The 16,302-nt window shown below is 49.0% G+C and overlaps 1 protein-coding gene across 3 annotated transcripts in view; it reads right to left on the bottom strand.

The window, feature by feature from the left end:
* Positions 1-16,302, bottom strand: part of NUP210L (nucleoporin 210 like) — a 56,080-nt gene that overhangs the window by 2,628 nt on the left and 37,150 nt on the right. For 2 of the 3 annotated variants that reach the window (XM_075907314.1, XM_075907316.1), the window contains exons 23-37: positions 15,991-16,123; positions 15,294-15,356; positions 14,638-14,817; positions 14,004-14,084; positions 12,210-12,341; positions 11,151-11,309; positions 9,330-9,421; positions 7,937-8,111; positions 7,180-7,355; positions 6,703-6,923; positions 3,745-3,881; positions 3,041-3,167; positions 2,285-2,434; positions 1,951-2,201; positions 903-1,107 (exon numbers count right to left, since the gene is read on the bottom strand). In XM_075907314.1, coding sequence (XP_075763429.1) covers positions 903-1,107; positions 1,951-2,201; positions 2,285-2,434; positions 3,041-3,167; positions 3,745-3,881; positions 6,703-6,923; positions 7,180-7,355; positions 7,937-8,111; positions 9,330-9,421; positions 11,151-11,309; positions 12,210-12,341; positions 14,004-14,084; positions 14,638-14,817; positions 15,294-15,356; positions 15,991-16,123 — 2,282 coding nt within the window. The remainder of the gene's footprint in view (positions 1-902; positions 1,108-1,950; positions 2,202-2,284; positions 2,435-3,040; positions 3,168-3,744; positions 3,882-6,702; positions 6,924-7,179; positions 7,356-7,936; positions 8,112-9,329; positions 9,422-11,150; positions 11,310-12,209; positions 12,342-14,003; positions 14,085-14,637; positions 14,818-15,293; positions 15,357-15,990; positions 16,124-16,302) is intronic. The other variant, XM_075907315.1, reaches the window with a different exon arrangement.

The raw sequence follows: 16,302 nt of genomic DNA, 5'->3' as shown, positions 1-16,302 counted from the left end.
AAAGCTACGTGAGGGGTTGGTTGGGCCAGGGAAATGGCATGTGCCTGGAATGGGATTCCTCAGAAAACCAAACCAAACAGAAGAGACACAGAATCACCAAAGCAAGTACAGTCCTCAACTGACATAACTGAGCAAATGCTGAAAGAGACTGATGCTGGACAAATGATGAGCCAGAAAAATGGGATGAACCTGGAATTGGATCGCGTCTCAATAAACCTTACAGAAAAGAGACAAAACAAATCTGAAGCAGTGCTCTGTTTTGGCTCCGGGTAACAGTGGGGAAATCTGCTCGTACTATAAGCTATTTCAAAATCATTTATCTTTTTAATAGGAATTGGGTGCTGGAGCCCTAGGAAATGAAGTTTTCTCCCTAAACCAGGTGCAGCATAAACAGCAGCACTGAAAGCTTCCTGACTCAGGCTCTGTCAAAGTGTCTCTCTAGGACTAGGAGGGACCAATTCAGTCTCCACAGTCTATCGGTGAATCCCATCTGTTCACTAGGGATACACCCAGACCAACACCACCACATTTAATGCAGACTACGGAATAAAACCAGATGGAAACTGCTCTGCATCATTAACTTGAGACAGAGCAGGAAGTAGTGACAAAGAGGGGAACTCCTCTTCTCACCCCCAACAAGTTCACGGAGGGAGGGAGCTCTTCCTTGTATCCAGCTGAGTCTTCACCGTGACATGAACACAGAGGGGCCCCTTGCCCAAGTTGGCATTCCAAAGGACCACTCCTCGGTAGCACTGGGCACTCAGCTCCCACTACGGCCAACGAGAGTAAGTGGTCTGTGTCACTGTATTGGAACCTGGGCTGGTGAAAAATGAGCTTCAGGACCTAGCACCCCCCCCCCCCCCCTCCATCTTCTCCTGCAAACAGGACCAGCGGACACTTACTGAGCACAGGCGGTTCTGCCACCACTCTCACTGACACTGTAACTCTTTGGCCTGTGAGGACACAAGAGACATTGATGTAGATGGGGGCTGCCATCTGCTGGAGAGATGTGAGATTGACCACGCTAACTGGGTAGGAGACAAGCCCAGGCATGTTGGGTGAATGTTCAGGCTGCCGCACTATGATCACAGGACTGGTGGGGTGGACCTTTGGGAACAGACAGGAAGCAGTTATTTAACAGGAAAACACACAGTAAAGCCAGTGCTGTACACTATTACACAGCCAGGTACAAACAGTGAGGCCCTTCACAACAATGCAGTAGTGATAACACAAGTATTCCTGTAAGTACCTTCACTTACAGTGGGGAGCAGAATATTGGACCCCCGGGCCTACTGGCATGACTCACGCACACAGTGCGCACTAGGTTATACCACTGGCCCCTGCCCTTGCGAGAGGGACCCAGCACACTACATGTGTGAGAGGCCGGTGTCCCGTCCCATCTCATTCTATTTCAGTAGCAGACAGGCGACAACCCCTTCCCCCGCCCGAGAGGACTGTCCAGTTTACAACTGATGGTCGACTTGGCAACGGGGTTACTGTGACTTAGGCTCTCCTTGTCCACCAGCCCACCTTTTCCCTCTCCTGATATCCAAGAGAGGGAGGGAGCACTCAAGTACTACAACCAAAAAAATCTCAGTGGGGCAGCCACATTAGTCTGTGTCTAAAAACGAGGGGTCCTGTGGCACCTTAGAGGCTAACCAAAATAGACAGAATCACTGTTGCCCATGACAGCTCATGATTCTACACATTTTGGCTGGCCCCTAAGGTGGCACAGGCCCTCTCGTTTTCAAAACCAAAAAAGACATTTTCCAACGAGAAGCAAGTCAGGTAAGTTCTTCAGGGGACTGAGTGACTGCTCCAACCAAACCTAGCTCCGCAGGATCAGATTCTCCCTCTAAATACCTTCCTTCCTTCCTTCCTTCCTCCCTCCCGCTTCGCATGTATGTGTATTCCCCAGGAATGGAGAGGCAGAGAGAGCTTTCTATGTACCTCCAGCTTTTCTAACACTTGCTCAGCTCCCAGCACTCTGATCTTGCCAGTGAGGAGTTTGCTGCTAAAAACCACTTCTGACTGATTGAGGTAAAAGGCAGGGAGGAAGGGAACCAGGATTCTTTGCATTCCATCCTTGCTTTGTTCACTGAAGAGACAGACCATCACATACACAGAGGCCTCAGCAAAACTCAAAGCCAGGAGGACTTCATCGGACTGGGGTTTAGCGGTGATGACGCAGGCGTAGAGACCTACGTTCAAGACAAGGAAAACCAAAGAGTAGAGGGTTTGTTGTTGATTGTTTTTAACACAGAAGCCATCTATCATCGCCTACCTTTTTCAATACTGAAGTGCGGCTGGATGTGAAAGACTTTACTGGCTGGAATATCCAGCACTGTGCTGCTGAACTCAACTTGACACAGCAGGTGAGACTCTGGGCGAAGCAGATGAGTGACTGCATAAACCTGAGAAGGGCTGCATGGGCCTAGAAGGAAGCGAAAGGGAGAAAGAACAAGCCAGTATTGCCACGACGGGTCTCTCAGTGGACAGAGCGGCAGAGGAGCTAGTCTGTAATTTCCACTGTCCTACACTCCCTACACAGAAGAGCCCTTCCCAATAGGTCACTTACATGTCCCATCATTTTAATGGCGAAGTACAAAGCCATACTTGAAATTGTTACCGACAGCATAAAAACAGGCCTTGTCCCTTTTCAAAGCATTATGTCCATTCAGCGACATCTGAGGGAGGGAAGCTGGCCCAGACCCTACTTTACATGAGAAACGATCCCGAACTTTGACATTCTTGGAAGGACAAATGGAATGTGCTAGTGGGCTGTAGTCTAGCAGTTACAAAAGCTGAGCTGCAATTCACCTCACTTTCCGGTTACGAAGCCTGCAGGGTTTATATTGGCTCTGAGTAAAGCGCTTACAGCCTACAAATTGCTTTTATACCTGCAATTCAATTTCTCTTAACTATGAGGGTACTATGGATAAATACTCTTGCTGGCTCATGGACAAACACCTTAGTGACTGCTGTAAGCCAGTGTAGGCCAGGCTGGTGGAATTTAAGAGGCAGCAGTAACAAGTCTTACCTCTGAGGCTTGCTCCTGCACTGCCTGTGGCAACAAAGACCCAGAATTCAGATGAGTTAAGAGTATTGGTTAGGTAGCTTTTGGGACCAAGGGTGAGGCTTAATCTTGTTGAACCATTGACAACTACCTAAAACAATAAAACAGAATATAACTTTGTGTCCGAAAGACTTGTGTGGAGACAGTGGAGAGTTTTAAGTGCTGTACCTTTTTTTTTTTTTTTGCTACTGAACATTTTCCCATTCCCTAGAATCAGACAATTGTACTACCTTTGGGAGAAGTCTGGCATTTACACTACCTCCCTTTTTCACTCTCAGAGTGGTGCAAAGGAAGCTCTTTTACATGGGTAGAGCAGTGTAAAAGAGAATCAAGTTCTTGGTGTCTTCTTTTTAAAGACCCTATTAACTTGCTTACAGGACTGTTCTTCCTAGAGAAGAACTGAATCCAGGTTTGCAAATGAACCCATGTCGAGTTACAGTAAAAACGGTCTGCTTTTGCAGCACCATAATACAGTCTTCCACCCCTGTGCCAACAGTGCTGCTTTCAGTTTCTAAGTATAGGCTGTGCATTCTTATAAACAAAAGGATTCCAAGATAAATACAGACTAACTGCCATGGGTGCAGCGTACAAGTAACTTATGGGAAGAATTTCCTTGGCAAAGCAGCAGCAAGCTGGCCTCTCCTACTGAAGAGCGTAGCAAGAAATACCTCTCTGTATGTTTTCACTATCCCTGGGATGTCATGGAAGATTGTAGCTGTCCCAGCATTCTTCACAAACGCTGCTCCACTCACAGGGTCTGTCTGAAGAATGCCAGTGGGGGAGACCTGCCACAGCCCAGGTTCACCTATAAAGACGGAGATCCCTTTAGTCAGGTCCCTCCATGAAAGGAATGACTGAAGGTGCTGGGAATAAGTTACTAAGTTTCAGATGTCACTCCCCCTCCCCCTCCCCCCCACATTCACAGAGTTCAGACTGGGGAGGCCACACTCACAGACCTTGTCTCTTTGCAGATCACAGGGAACCTTTCAAATTACCACACTACACAACCCTCCCTTCCCCAGCCAGTGAAACACACTGAGCTACTGCCTGCTCCATCAAAGGCTGCCTGTAAATCCTATTGACGTGAATAAAAGAGCTGTAGGAAGGCAGGTTAATGTTTCATGGCTGAGGGAAGGGCTTGGCGTTCTGAGCGATGCTCTCTGGTTACCTTTGTTCCTAAGACACTGTCACAGTGATGAGACAGCAAGAAAACAAGGTGCAGTATGCAGCTGGATGGAGGGTTTAAATGCAGCTGCAGACCCACTGTATAGAGAAGACCAGCCAGTAGCCCTTGTGTAGCCTGCCACACGGGTGTGTGAGGAGAAAGGAGGAAAGCAGCAGTCCTGAAGGAGGCCAGGCCAGGCCAGTAAAGCTGAGCTCACCCTTGAATGGTAGAGCGGGAGAAGGGAGGAGGCTTCCTGCAGACAGCAAAGATGGGCCTGACACTTTTACTTGCACTGGCACAAATCCATGACAAAGCCACTGTCACCAACACACCCACGGCCACGCATAAAGCAGTGTCAGGGAGAGACCAGACCCCTTGTTAGTACAGGGTGAGAATCAGCCACTCTCTCCTGAGGCCCCTCTAACGCTGACACTTTCTGGTTCTGGGCTAGACTTAGGGCTTGCCTCTGGCAGCCCCTCACTGCATTAGGAGAGGCTCTTGTAGGGAAAGGCCCAACAGAGCTCCCTTTGTGCTCAATCCCAGAAACTGACTTCATGCAGACGTCACGACAAAACTGCTTTCCCCTGTGCAGTGGCGCCCATCTCCTCCTCCTCACTACTTGCTGCCAAAATCAGCTACCCAGGCTCGTCCTAGGAGGGCAAGCTAAAGGGAGCCCCCCTTAACATGTCCAAAATTAGCTCCTTGGTGCCAGTAAGAGTTCAAACTCCCATGGCGGAGCAGTGATGCGTTTTACACTGGCTCTTCTCCTGTCTGCCACAGAGTTACCGGAGGCAGCGGAAGCCATCTTGAAATCGGACAACAACTTTCTGAAAGCAGTGTGTGTCTGAATTAGAATTTGGTGTGAACTCCCCTACCACAGCCAGTGTTATGTTGCCTGCAAGTCAGCACCTTCAGCTGCACAAAGAACCCAAATTTCATGCTGGGACCTCAGTTCAGTTCCACCTCCGGGGAAACTTAAAAAACAATGAATGGTCCTGTGGCACCTTGGAGGCTACAAAAATGTCGATGGTGTTATGAGCTTTCTACAGATGAAAGGAGCAAGGGGTCCAGGGCACAAATAAATAGCAGAAAAAGAGGGGATGGGGAGGGGAAGAGAAGAGAAGGGGGAGCAATCTTGTCAATTAGTGTCCGTGCTAAATGAGGCTAATAGAGTGGGCTGTACATGCCCAATACTTAACTTTTGATGTCATGAGGGTGTTGAATGTCCCGGCCTAACCAGTTCATGTCTTTGTTCAGATCTTGATTAAAGGTGTCACATTTGTAGATACAGGCAAGCTCCAGTTTCTCTTTCCACCTGGTGTTTTAAATTGCTTTGTAATATAGTCACTTATAGATCCACAAATGAGCACCCGGGCAGGTTAAAATGTTCCCCAACAGGTTTCTGTGTGTTACCATTTTGAATATCTGGTTTGTGTCCATTAATCCTCTGTAGTAGCGACTGTCCAGTTTGGCCGCTATACCTGGCAGAGGGGCATTGCTAGCACTGGATGGCATAGGTCTCACTGGTGGGTGTGCAGTTGTATGAGCCTCTGATGTGGTGGCTGATGTGGTTAGGTCCTGTGATGATGTCGCTTGCATAGGTGTGTGGACAAAGTCGGCAGTGGAGCCGATTGCAGGGGTGGGTTCCTGGGTGAGTATGATGGAGGTGTGCTGTGTGGTTGCTGGATAGAATTGGTTTGGCGTTGGGGGCTGTCTGTAGGCGAGGATTGGCCTGTCCCTCATGGCCTCTGAGAAAGAGGGATCGTTTCCAGGAGAAGGTTGTAGCTTGTTAAAGATGCGCTGGTGGGGGTTAAGTTGGGGGCTGTAGGTGATGACCTGTGGTGTTCTGTTGTTGGGCCTGTCTTGGAGAAGCTGATGTCTGGGTACTTGTCTGGCTCTGTCAGTCTGTTTGTTCACCTCCCCAGGTAGGTATTTCCATTTTAAGAATGCCTGACAGAGATCCCGTAGCTGTTTGTCTCCGTCTGTGGGACTAGAGCAAATCCAGGTGGATCTTAGGGCCTGGCTGTAAACAATGGACTGTGAAATGTGTCTGGGAGGGAAGCTGGAGGCATGTAGATAAGTGTAGCGGTCGGTAGGTTTCCGGGATAAGGTGGTGGAAATGTGGCCACCATGTAATTGTATTGCAGTGTCCAGGAAGTGTCTCTCTCGTGTGGACTGGCCCAGGCTGAGGTTGATGGGGGTGGTGGAAGTCTCTATGGTGCTGCAGGACCATTCATTGGTTTTTATTTTTTTTTCCAGTTACAGACTAACATGGCTCCCCCTCTGAGACTTTTAAGCTCTGGGGAAGATGCCCCCCATTAAAGCTCCAACACAGCTCCTATGTCCCTTTAGTGGCCTCCCATTCCAGTATGGGCTGCCTCGCTCTCTTGAGATCTAACATGTGGATACTACAACAGCGAGAGATTACAAGCCAGCAGGAACAACAAATCAGCATACAAACCTTCGTGGCTGACCAGGGGTGTGCTGAAACAGATCACATCTCCTACTGCAATGGGCTTGGAGAGCTCCGGCTGGATGGCATGCTCTACAGACACGTGGACATAGTCAGCCATGCCTGGGTGCTTCTCATCCCAGATTCCCAACACTGTCACTCCTCTGTTCACAGCCTGAGCCACATACGTGTAATTCCTAGTTCCCGGTCTGATTAGAAGCAGGTCATCTCTGAAAGCAAACAAGCTCCAATCAAAGGAAAACGAGCAGCACTTGGGATGCCCAGGAGAGATCATCAGGTATTTCAAGGGTAAAAGCCACAGCGCGAACTTAGCACAGTGAGTGAAGTGAACCAGCTTTTCACTTCTGGAAAATTCCCTTCAAATCTGCTATAGCCCTGACACACACAGCCTTGCACCTCTCCCACCACTTGTGCTGCTAAAATGTTACCTGTGAGTCAGCTATGTGCCCGTCTCCTCAACAGTACCTGTTCAAAGCCAGGTAAAGCTGGGTGTTCTGGGCATGGAATTTTTCCCCGATATTGTCATAGAACTGGACGGTGAGAGTAAGAGCCATGCCCAGAGGAAAAGCCATCAGAGATGTGCTGCTAGTCGTGTAGAGCTGAGGGCTGGTGCTTATCCTCAGGTATGACACAGGAGCCACCTGCAAGAGACAATGCTGCCTTGGTTCACTTTACAAACACACATGAAATTCCTCTCTTTCCCCCCAAAACAGACCAATTGTTATGTACAAGTGTACAATGGTTCATAGCTACCGGAAATTCAGAAGGAAAAGCATCATGCACCGAGCCATCAATATCTCTTTCTGCTTGCTCTCCCATCAGTCAAAGCAGTTCAGATTGCCCTTAAATTATCAATACCCTAAAATACAAAGCAACAGATACTTTGCACTTCCCTGGGGCCTTTCACGCAACGGGACGATTTACAAATGTTAACCCTCACACCACAACAGCAGCCCCCATTTTTTGGGTGGGTAAATTAAGGCTCAGAGAAGTGATGCGACTGGCCTCCAAGGTCACAAGTTGGGTCAATGCAGAGCAGAGGTTATACCCAGGAGGCCTGCTTTGCAGTACACCTACACGAACCAGGTCCTTCCCCCTCCAACATAGAGATCCTGATCAAACGAACTGGTGACCTCTCAGCATCAGTTGGCTTTAGTGATATGACAGGATGAGATGCTGTTCCTTTCCTTTCTTTCCAGCAGACGTCTGCAGTGAGTCTTACCCGGACCCCAGTTAGGATCGTCTGGTTGACTCCAAAAAGTTCTAGAGATGTCACTTCAAGCACTGCAGTGCCTGTTACGGGTCCTGCTCTCAGCAGCCCCTGGCCGTGCTCCTCGATGACAGAAGAGTTGGGGAAACACTGCAGGATTTGAGAGCTCACAAGTGCCGCCCCCTCCCTAGGTCAAGAACAGAGAGAACAAACCTATAGTTAGATTGTACCCGGCTGGGAATCTCAGTCTGAATGGGGGACAGTGAAGTTTTGAGAAACCTCAGCAGGTAAGGCTTTTCTCACACAAGCCACACCCCCAGCAATTTCAAACTCCCCCCTGATATTGGGCCTCCAAGCTCTTTCAGTTCCCAGATTAGCATATTTTATTATTATTTACATGAGGCATGGAAGGGCCGAGCAAGGGGCTTAGTGGCAGCACCACATACGCATTCACAGATCAGTCAGGGCCCCAGAGCCGATCTCGCTCCCTGTGCCGACAGACTGAGGACATGAGGAAGGCACAGTATTCTCCAGATGCTCAGACCCAGCCCTGCTCAAGGTCACATTTGGGGCGGTAGGGTACCAGACACACCCCTCAGCAAAGCACATATTGTATTCTCCATGGAAAAGAACAGCTCTGGGAGTGCGCGTGAGCTAAGAACCACCCAAGCCATCATCCTGAGACAAGCCTTTGCAGATGTGCGACCCTTCATTTCTAGCACTGACCATAGAGCTCAACCTGGTCTTAATATCTCTGTGCAGGGGGCTAGCACGGGGCTGGTGCCACACTTCAATTTCACTTAAGCCCTTGGGGGCCAGGCCTGAGCTTTACTGAGTATGCACCAGGGATGGCTTTAAAGACTGATGTGAAGGCAACCGCAGAGGCTGCATGCCCAAAAGGGGTGTGCCATGCACCAGAATTCTGTAAGTCTGTGTAGCTCTTGGAAAGAAGATAAAAAGTTGGCTGCAATGTAAAGAGATGGACAGCTCCCTGCACTAAAAGGAAGGACACGTTATAAACCAGTGGTGCCCAGCTATATTATACGGGGTGGGGCACAGTAACCTATGCTCAACCTTATGTGGGCCAAACAGATTCTACGTATTTTAATGTCACCAGTATTGATTTATCTTTTAAATTCTGCTTGTTTTGTATGTAATTAGAGAGGCTGTTTCTGTGTACAATGCTGTCCATTTACACACTTGTGTACACTAAACGATGCGAACTTGACAACACAAGGCTAATGAATCAGCGGTTAGTGTACTGTGTTGAAGCGGGCTGCAGCCTTACGAAATGCTCTGGTGAATCATGTATGACCCATGGGCCATAGGCTGGGCATCCCGCTATGAACTCTTTCTCTGTCCTGTATGTCCCAGGATCAGAATGCAATGGCTTTTCTTTGTTTACCTGTTTGCATGCAACTTGAGCTGTGAGTTTGTGGACATCAGAATCTGCTCTGTTGGACACTCAGGAGAGAAAAGTAGAAGCTTATCAAACACCTGTAGGAACAGAACAAATCATGCTATAAAGAGAAACACATCTGGATTCAACTAAACAGCAGGTACGTTTAGAACCAATCAAACAACATGCTTTTTCACACAGCTTGTGACATCCTGGGGAACTCCTTCCCAGAGGAGATCAGAGATTAAAAGGGTGAGACTAAAATGTAGAGACTGGGTAATTTTCTATCAATAACTTTATATGAGATATGGCAGGGGTTAAGATATGTTAAGTGGTTGATTGCTGCCCGACAGGATCCACATGTACAGTAGAGAATAACAGGACAGGAACACCGGGTTTTTCCTCCTTTATTACTCCTCAACCAGCATGGAAATGAGGAACGTTCTCCTGCTCACTGGCCAATATTTGCTGTTACTGTGAAAATGCCGGGATATTTTGGCTCCAGGCTTGAGAGCAGTCACCCAAACTGCTGCTGCGCAGGGGCTGATGTTTTCTATTCCAAAGGCTTCAAGACTCAAATATAAATGAAATCCATAAAATCCATATCAGAAGTGTGGGCTGAACATTTAACATTGGGCAGGCCAGCTCGTTAAGAGCTCTCCCATGCTCTGCAGCAAGGGGGGGCTGGAGTTACACACCGGCCATATTCACTCCCTGGGCAGCCTGAGGGAAGTCACCATTAACCATGAGCATCAGTTAACAAGAAACAGAGACAGGTTGTGACAGGGTGAGCATACCCCACATGGGGCTGGAAGGGGTTAACAATACGCTATGGGCAGAGGAAGTCCCACCCCTCTGGATGTACCCAGCCGATTTGAAGTGCTGGCTCAGTATAAAAGGAAGCTGCTCGGCTCAGTCTGGACTGGACGTGGGAAAGCAAGGACTTGTGGCAGGAGCTCCAGAGACAGACCTGTCACAGATCCTAACAGTGGGAGCTGGAGACCCAGGAAAGTGGGATGAACCTCCAGAGCTGGTGGAGCACAAGGGAGTGACTTGTGCTGCGGAGCCCGAGGACCCAAAGCTTCACAGATTGCCCCACTGCCAGGGATTATAGCAAGTGACCCAGGAAGGTGCACAAGCAGTAGGTATCTCCCCTCCCACCTGAGTAAGCTTGGCGTGTTTCAGTGGGATTCCACCACTCCACCACTACCAGGGCCCTGGGTCAGCACTTGGGTGGGCCCAGGTCCCCCCTACAAGGATCGCTGCCCCACCCCTTTCTTCTAGCAACAGTACTGGCCATTAGGCCTTGATGCTCTGCAACCAAGGGCTACCTTATAGACTCTGGCCATTAGGCCATGCTGCTTTACAAGAAGGGGCTACCTTACAGACTCTGGCCATTAGGCCACGCTGCCCCAAGGGCAAAGGCTGATGTACTTTTACATCAAAGGCTGATTCTGGTTATTAGGTCACACTGCCCTGTAGGAAAGGGCTTCAGTACTGACTCTGGCTATTAGGCTACGTTGTCCTGTAGGAGCGCTGCGGGTGTCCACAGAACCCCAGCCACCCCTGAATGCGACCAGGGTGTGTATGCATCACGACAGGGGTGTACACATCTCTGTGCACACTGTGAATACAATGCATTGTTCGTGATGCTCCTGTCCATGCGCAGTCCACGGAATATTCCTATCCCGGGCACACCTGCCAGCCTGATTTGGTATCTTGCCTCGGCTTTGTTGCCTTGTTCCTCCTTGCTTCACATATGAGATCCTGCCTTCTACACCTTCCCATGGCTGGCAGACATCCCACTGGAGTGACCAGGGAACTTACCAATATCTGTACTTCATCAGAGAGTTCAGCGAGGTTTCCTTCCAACTGGCCAGCAGATACATTCAGGCATTGCACTGTCACTTTAATACTGGTTCTCCCAGCCGCCTTAGTGTGTACAACCATGGCAAAGTTATTCTCAGGTAGGACCTGCAGGGAGACCTGATAGAGATGGCAGGGTTGTCACTGCAGGCTGCTCAGGCCTTTCTGATCAACTGTCCCTTTATAGTAAAGGAAAAATGCAGGAAGCTGCCACATGCTGGGTTTCACTTTTTCTTGGGTTTCTTCTTTAGGATGGGAGATGCGATGAGGCTATATCTAGACTACGCTGATCTACACTGATCTGATAGCTTTTTCGGAAGAGGCTTTTCCGAAATTTGGCCCGTCTACACTGGGCCAAATTTTGGAAAAGCCTCCTCTTTTGGAAGAGCCCTTCTTCCTCATGGAAGAAGGAAGATGGGGCTTCCGAAACAGCGCATCTGCTCTTCCGTAAAAAAAAAAAAGCAGAAGAGCAGATGCGTTCCCTGGATGCGGCCGAGTTTTTCCAGGATACCTCTGATATGCTGGAAAACCCCATAGTGTAGACATAGCCTGAGTTCCCTGCCTCTGGGTAGAATGGCTGAGGAGCAACTCTCTCAAGAGCCTAGCACTATTCCTCTTAAGATCTACGCAGATCAGCACCGACTGGCTCTGCCTGGGCCAGGAGGCAGCTAAGGACAGTCCCTGCCCCATGGCGCTTACAACCCGAAACATACCCCCAGCAGAGACAGTTCAAGGGAGCATGGCGATGTCCCTGCAGAGGTCACCATGCAAAGGCCTGGGCAGAGAACTCTGTGAGGTTTTGTCTGTCCTGAGAAAGGACTCGGAGGACGAAGGGGAGGCCACTTGGTGCCCTGATTTAGGAAGCCAGGATGCAGGGATGCTGACATTCACACCATATGGTCTGCAGTGCTAGTCTGCCCAGCAAGGAATTCTACAAGCACCTTGCCTTACCCCTGATGGCTTTAGACCCCACCTGCCAGCTGGCAGGTGGGAAGGGCAGACTTTTGGACAGCTCCATACCTCGGAGTGTCGGGGGAGAAGGTCCAGAACATCCCGTTTGCTCATCGACCAGTGGAATTTCAGCCCTGGGTTGGCATTGCCAAAGGCAAACGGAGTCAGCGCGCTGGTCAGCCCCATGACGTAAACAGGCATCTGCAAATAAAAGTTCGGTTGCCATAGGAACGCAGGGTGTTGCTGAAGTTTCCTACATTACAGTCTGGAACTAAGCTCAATTTGGTGTGGAATCGCTTCCATTGGAGGAGGGGAGATTCCCTCCAAAAAAGACCCCCTCAAAAGTAGGCAGGGGTTTGCAGCAAGTGTCATGAATTTGTTGCCATCACATCTTCTCTTAGAAGCTAACAAAGGTATGAGGGAAAAGCTTTTGTGAGCTGCCGCTCGCTCCACCATAAAAGCTGATGCCCTAATACATCTGTTAGTCTTTAAGATGCCACTGGACTCCTTGTTGTTTTTGCTGAAACAGACTAACACAGCTTCCTTCTGAAGCATATTCTCTGAGTCCCCTCCCATTACTGTAAAACAGGGATGTTAAAATGTGTTTAATTAAATAAACGTGTAACCGCTGAAAATTAAGTAAACATGTAACTGCAGGGCGACAGGCAGCTCCCCCTTGCTTCCTCTGTCCGCACTCCTGCCTCTGATACAGAGGCAGCAGTGCGGGGGACTTCCCAGGAGCAGGTGAGCACCAGGAGCTGGCTCTGAAGTTGGCTCCCCACACATAGTGGGAGCCTGCATGTAACCGTGAAGGTTAACTGATGAGCCCAGGCTTCTGGTTAACTGTGTACACGGTTACACTTTCACACCCCTATTATGAAACACACTAACAACCTTGCTAATGCCCAGCCATGGAGAAAATCACAGAATACTAGAACTGGAAGGGACCTCGAGAGGCCATCGAGTCTAGTCCCCTGCCCTCACGGCAGAACCCAGAACCATCTAGAGCATCCCTGACAGGTGTCTGTCCAACCTGCTCCTAAATAACTCCAGTGAGAGAGTTTCCACAACCCCCATAGGCAATTTATTCCAGTGTTTAACCACCCTGACAGGCAGGAAGTTTTTCCTAATGTCCAACCTCAACCTCCTTTACTGCAATTATAGCCCCTTCCTAGAGGGGCATACACTTGTGTGCAGAAGATCCAATCTTACCTCCCCCCCCCAGTCACTAGACTGGTGAAAGGAACTGTATACGGCAAGCATATTCCACCAACCCTGCTCAGCTCTTTGGCAGCAGGCAAGCAGTTCACCATTTCAGTGCACTTTCCATGCTGTCCGGCACATGACTTCCTTCTCATTTATACACCCAAAGCATTGAGAGCCCTTCTAGATTCCAAGGGTAAAGCACTACAGAAATTATCTTACAGCAGTGACCTAGATGCCCAGTTCTCAACTAGTACTGTTTCTTGAGGCGCTTGTGACTGATATTCCAGGCTCCCTCTGCCCACTTTCATGGCATCTCTCTGCTGGGCCTTACTGCATGCTCATGTCCCAGCTCCCATTCAGTTGAGCACAGAGCTGTAACCCACTCTAGGGCCAGGTTCCAGCCTACACAGGAGCACAGGAGTCAGCTAAAGTCTTCATTTGCTAAGCCGGTGTCATTGCCTGAGGAGGTTGGAAATTACTGCCCTAGATGATAGAGCAGTCCTTCACACTTCAGGGAACCTGGTTTTCAGCACCTTTTATACATGTGGAAGCAGGGTCTGAGAAGGGTTACACATGCCAGCCCCAACTAGCTAGTGCTAGAAAGCCATTGGCCGCCTGCAGGCCACAGGAGTTTCTGATATTAGCTACAGAGCTAACCTTGGTGGCTGTGATAAGCCTAGTGGCAGGTGCATGGATTCTTACTGCTCTCAGCTGAACTACTTGCAGTCCCACTTGGCCCTGCAATAGAAGGCAAACAACATGCTCTGGGACATCTGAGTAAAACAGACAATCCGAGGAAGGAGTCTGGAGACCCAACACCAAAATAAACACCCTGGAGGCTGGCTAGGGGCTCAGCTGGCAGCTTGGCAGGAGAACTAGCTCTGCATGCAAGCCCAAAGGTAGCCGAACTGTAGTAGTAACAGTCCCTGCAAAACAGTAAGCGAACATGGCACGGTGGCCACCAAGAGAGGGGCCGAAGGAACCTGCCTGCTAGCCATGCAGGGAGTTCTTCGGTGCCCCATTGATTTCCCCCATGAATTAAACACCTACTTTGTTTCAACCAAAGCAGAGGTGTATTGACACTGGTGCCAGTTAGTCAGGCATTTGTCCCTCTAGCCACCTTTCCTCTCACTTCAACTATAAAGCCAACCAACAAACTAGGTAACAACCCTACAATAAGTTTTACGTCTGTCCAGGCACGGCGTGCCTCTAGCATGGGATGACAGGAGCGCTGCAAGGGAAATAAGCCAGAGGAACCAATGAGGAATTACAAAACAAGATAGGGTGATACCTTGGAGAAAACAATTATTTTTCCTGTGTCTTCACTGACCGCCTGAATGGTACCCTGTATCGTGGCTGTTCCAAGAGCCTTAGCCACCACCTGGCCCAGGCGGTTAACTTCAGCCACCGTCTGGTTACTGATAGAGAAATGGATGATGGACTGAGGCTGAGGGCCACCTTCTGACATCACCTGCAATAGATTGAAACAGACTGAGGAAACTGGTGCCTCAGAAAACGAAACACACGCCAGGTCTGCGCTTTCCCCTGTCCACAGAGAAACAAACAGCGCCTCTTCCCTGCCTTCCCAAGCGAGTGCCTCAGCTACACCTCGCAGAGCAAATGAAACAAATCAATGTAAACAAACAGGAGAAACTAGCCTGGAAATACTCTGGAGGTGAGAGTCTGAGAGGGAGGAGAAGACAGACCAAGCATACCACACATAATTCTGACTTCTGCTACATAGGAAAGAGTGGAGAAGGGTAAGTGAGGAAGATGCAGCCAAGAAGGAAACAGGAATAAGACTAGGAATCGGACACAGAGCCTTTAGCGGCTGTTCTATCAGACACTTGGTACTCATTTAGTAGGGGGGTAGAAGAAAGAAAGAGGCAAAGGGGATTGGCTAAGTTTCATTTGTCTCTGGAAGAACTAATACCCTTGAAAGCTCACCTGCCTCATGTTGTGTGGAATGAGGGTCATTTCCTCTGGGATGAGTTTGAATGGAGGAAAGACCTAGCCAAGGGAAGGAGGGAACAATTTTTCTGCTGCAGGATTTTTTAAAACAAGACAAACCATTAATATTAAAAAATACTCTTTGCTCAGTAGTGCACTATACATGGCACTGGGCCAGTCTTGAAGTGCCATGAAAATTCTACCCCCATCTCCCCCAAAAAACCACACAAGAGCTAAAAGAGCCTATATTTTAGAGACCACATGATTGATGGTAGCTCAGTATCTGAGCTCTTTGCTACATGCAAAATAAATCACACATGCATCTCTCTCAGCTGATTATGCCATAGCCCTGTGAGAACTCTACAAAGGAGAAAGGGACTCTCAGTTAGCAACCACTCTCTGCTTTGTAAACATCAGGGCGACACAGAAACATCAGGGCAACACAAATTTTTACAAGGAAAACGGGATAATTTGGTAAAATATACAAATAGCAGCATGTTGCCGTTGCCATTTCCAAGATCTCTGATTTCTTATAAGATCTTTCCATTCTTTCATGGCTGTCAAACCGCCTAAAACCCAAGCTTCTCAGGCCAATGCCATGCAAGTGGGTTTTCTCACTGCATGCTGAAGGAAATGTTTCTGGACCAAGCAAGAAGCATCTGAAGACAGGCAGGCACATTGGGAGCATTCTTACTTCAACCTTCCGAGGCGAAGAAGTGAATTTTCTTCCCATCTTGTCCCAGGCAGTCGCCACCAACGTTGTCTGGCCGACTGCAACAGCTCGGAGCATGTAGACTTCAGAGTATTCACCCACTTCCTCCATTAGCCTGCAAAGATACTTACCGGTGATTTCACTGTTCCCACCCCATGTTAAAATCATGCAATGCGGGGGACAGATAATGGAGGACTGGAGTTTACAAGGAGCCTTCAATACTGAGATTCATGCTTCTAGACAGCCATCACAGCCCTAGCCCCAGAGAGTTGCACAAGGCTCTGAGAGGCAGAA

Source organism: Pelodiscus sinensis, chromosome 24 (assembly GCF_049634645.1).
Source record: "Pelodiscus sinensis isolate JC-2024 chromosome 24, ASM4963464v1, whole genome shotgun sequence".
Classification (NCBI taxonomy): domain Eukaryota; kingdom Metazoa; phylum Chordata; order Testudines; family Trionychidae; genus Pelodiscus; species Pelodiscus sinensis.
This window is presented reverse-complemented; position numbering and strand designations above follow the sequence as displayed.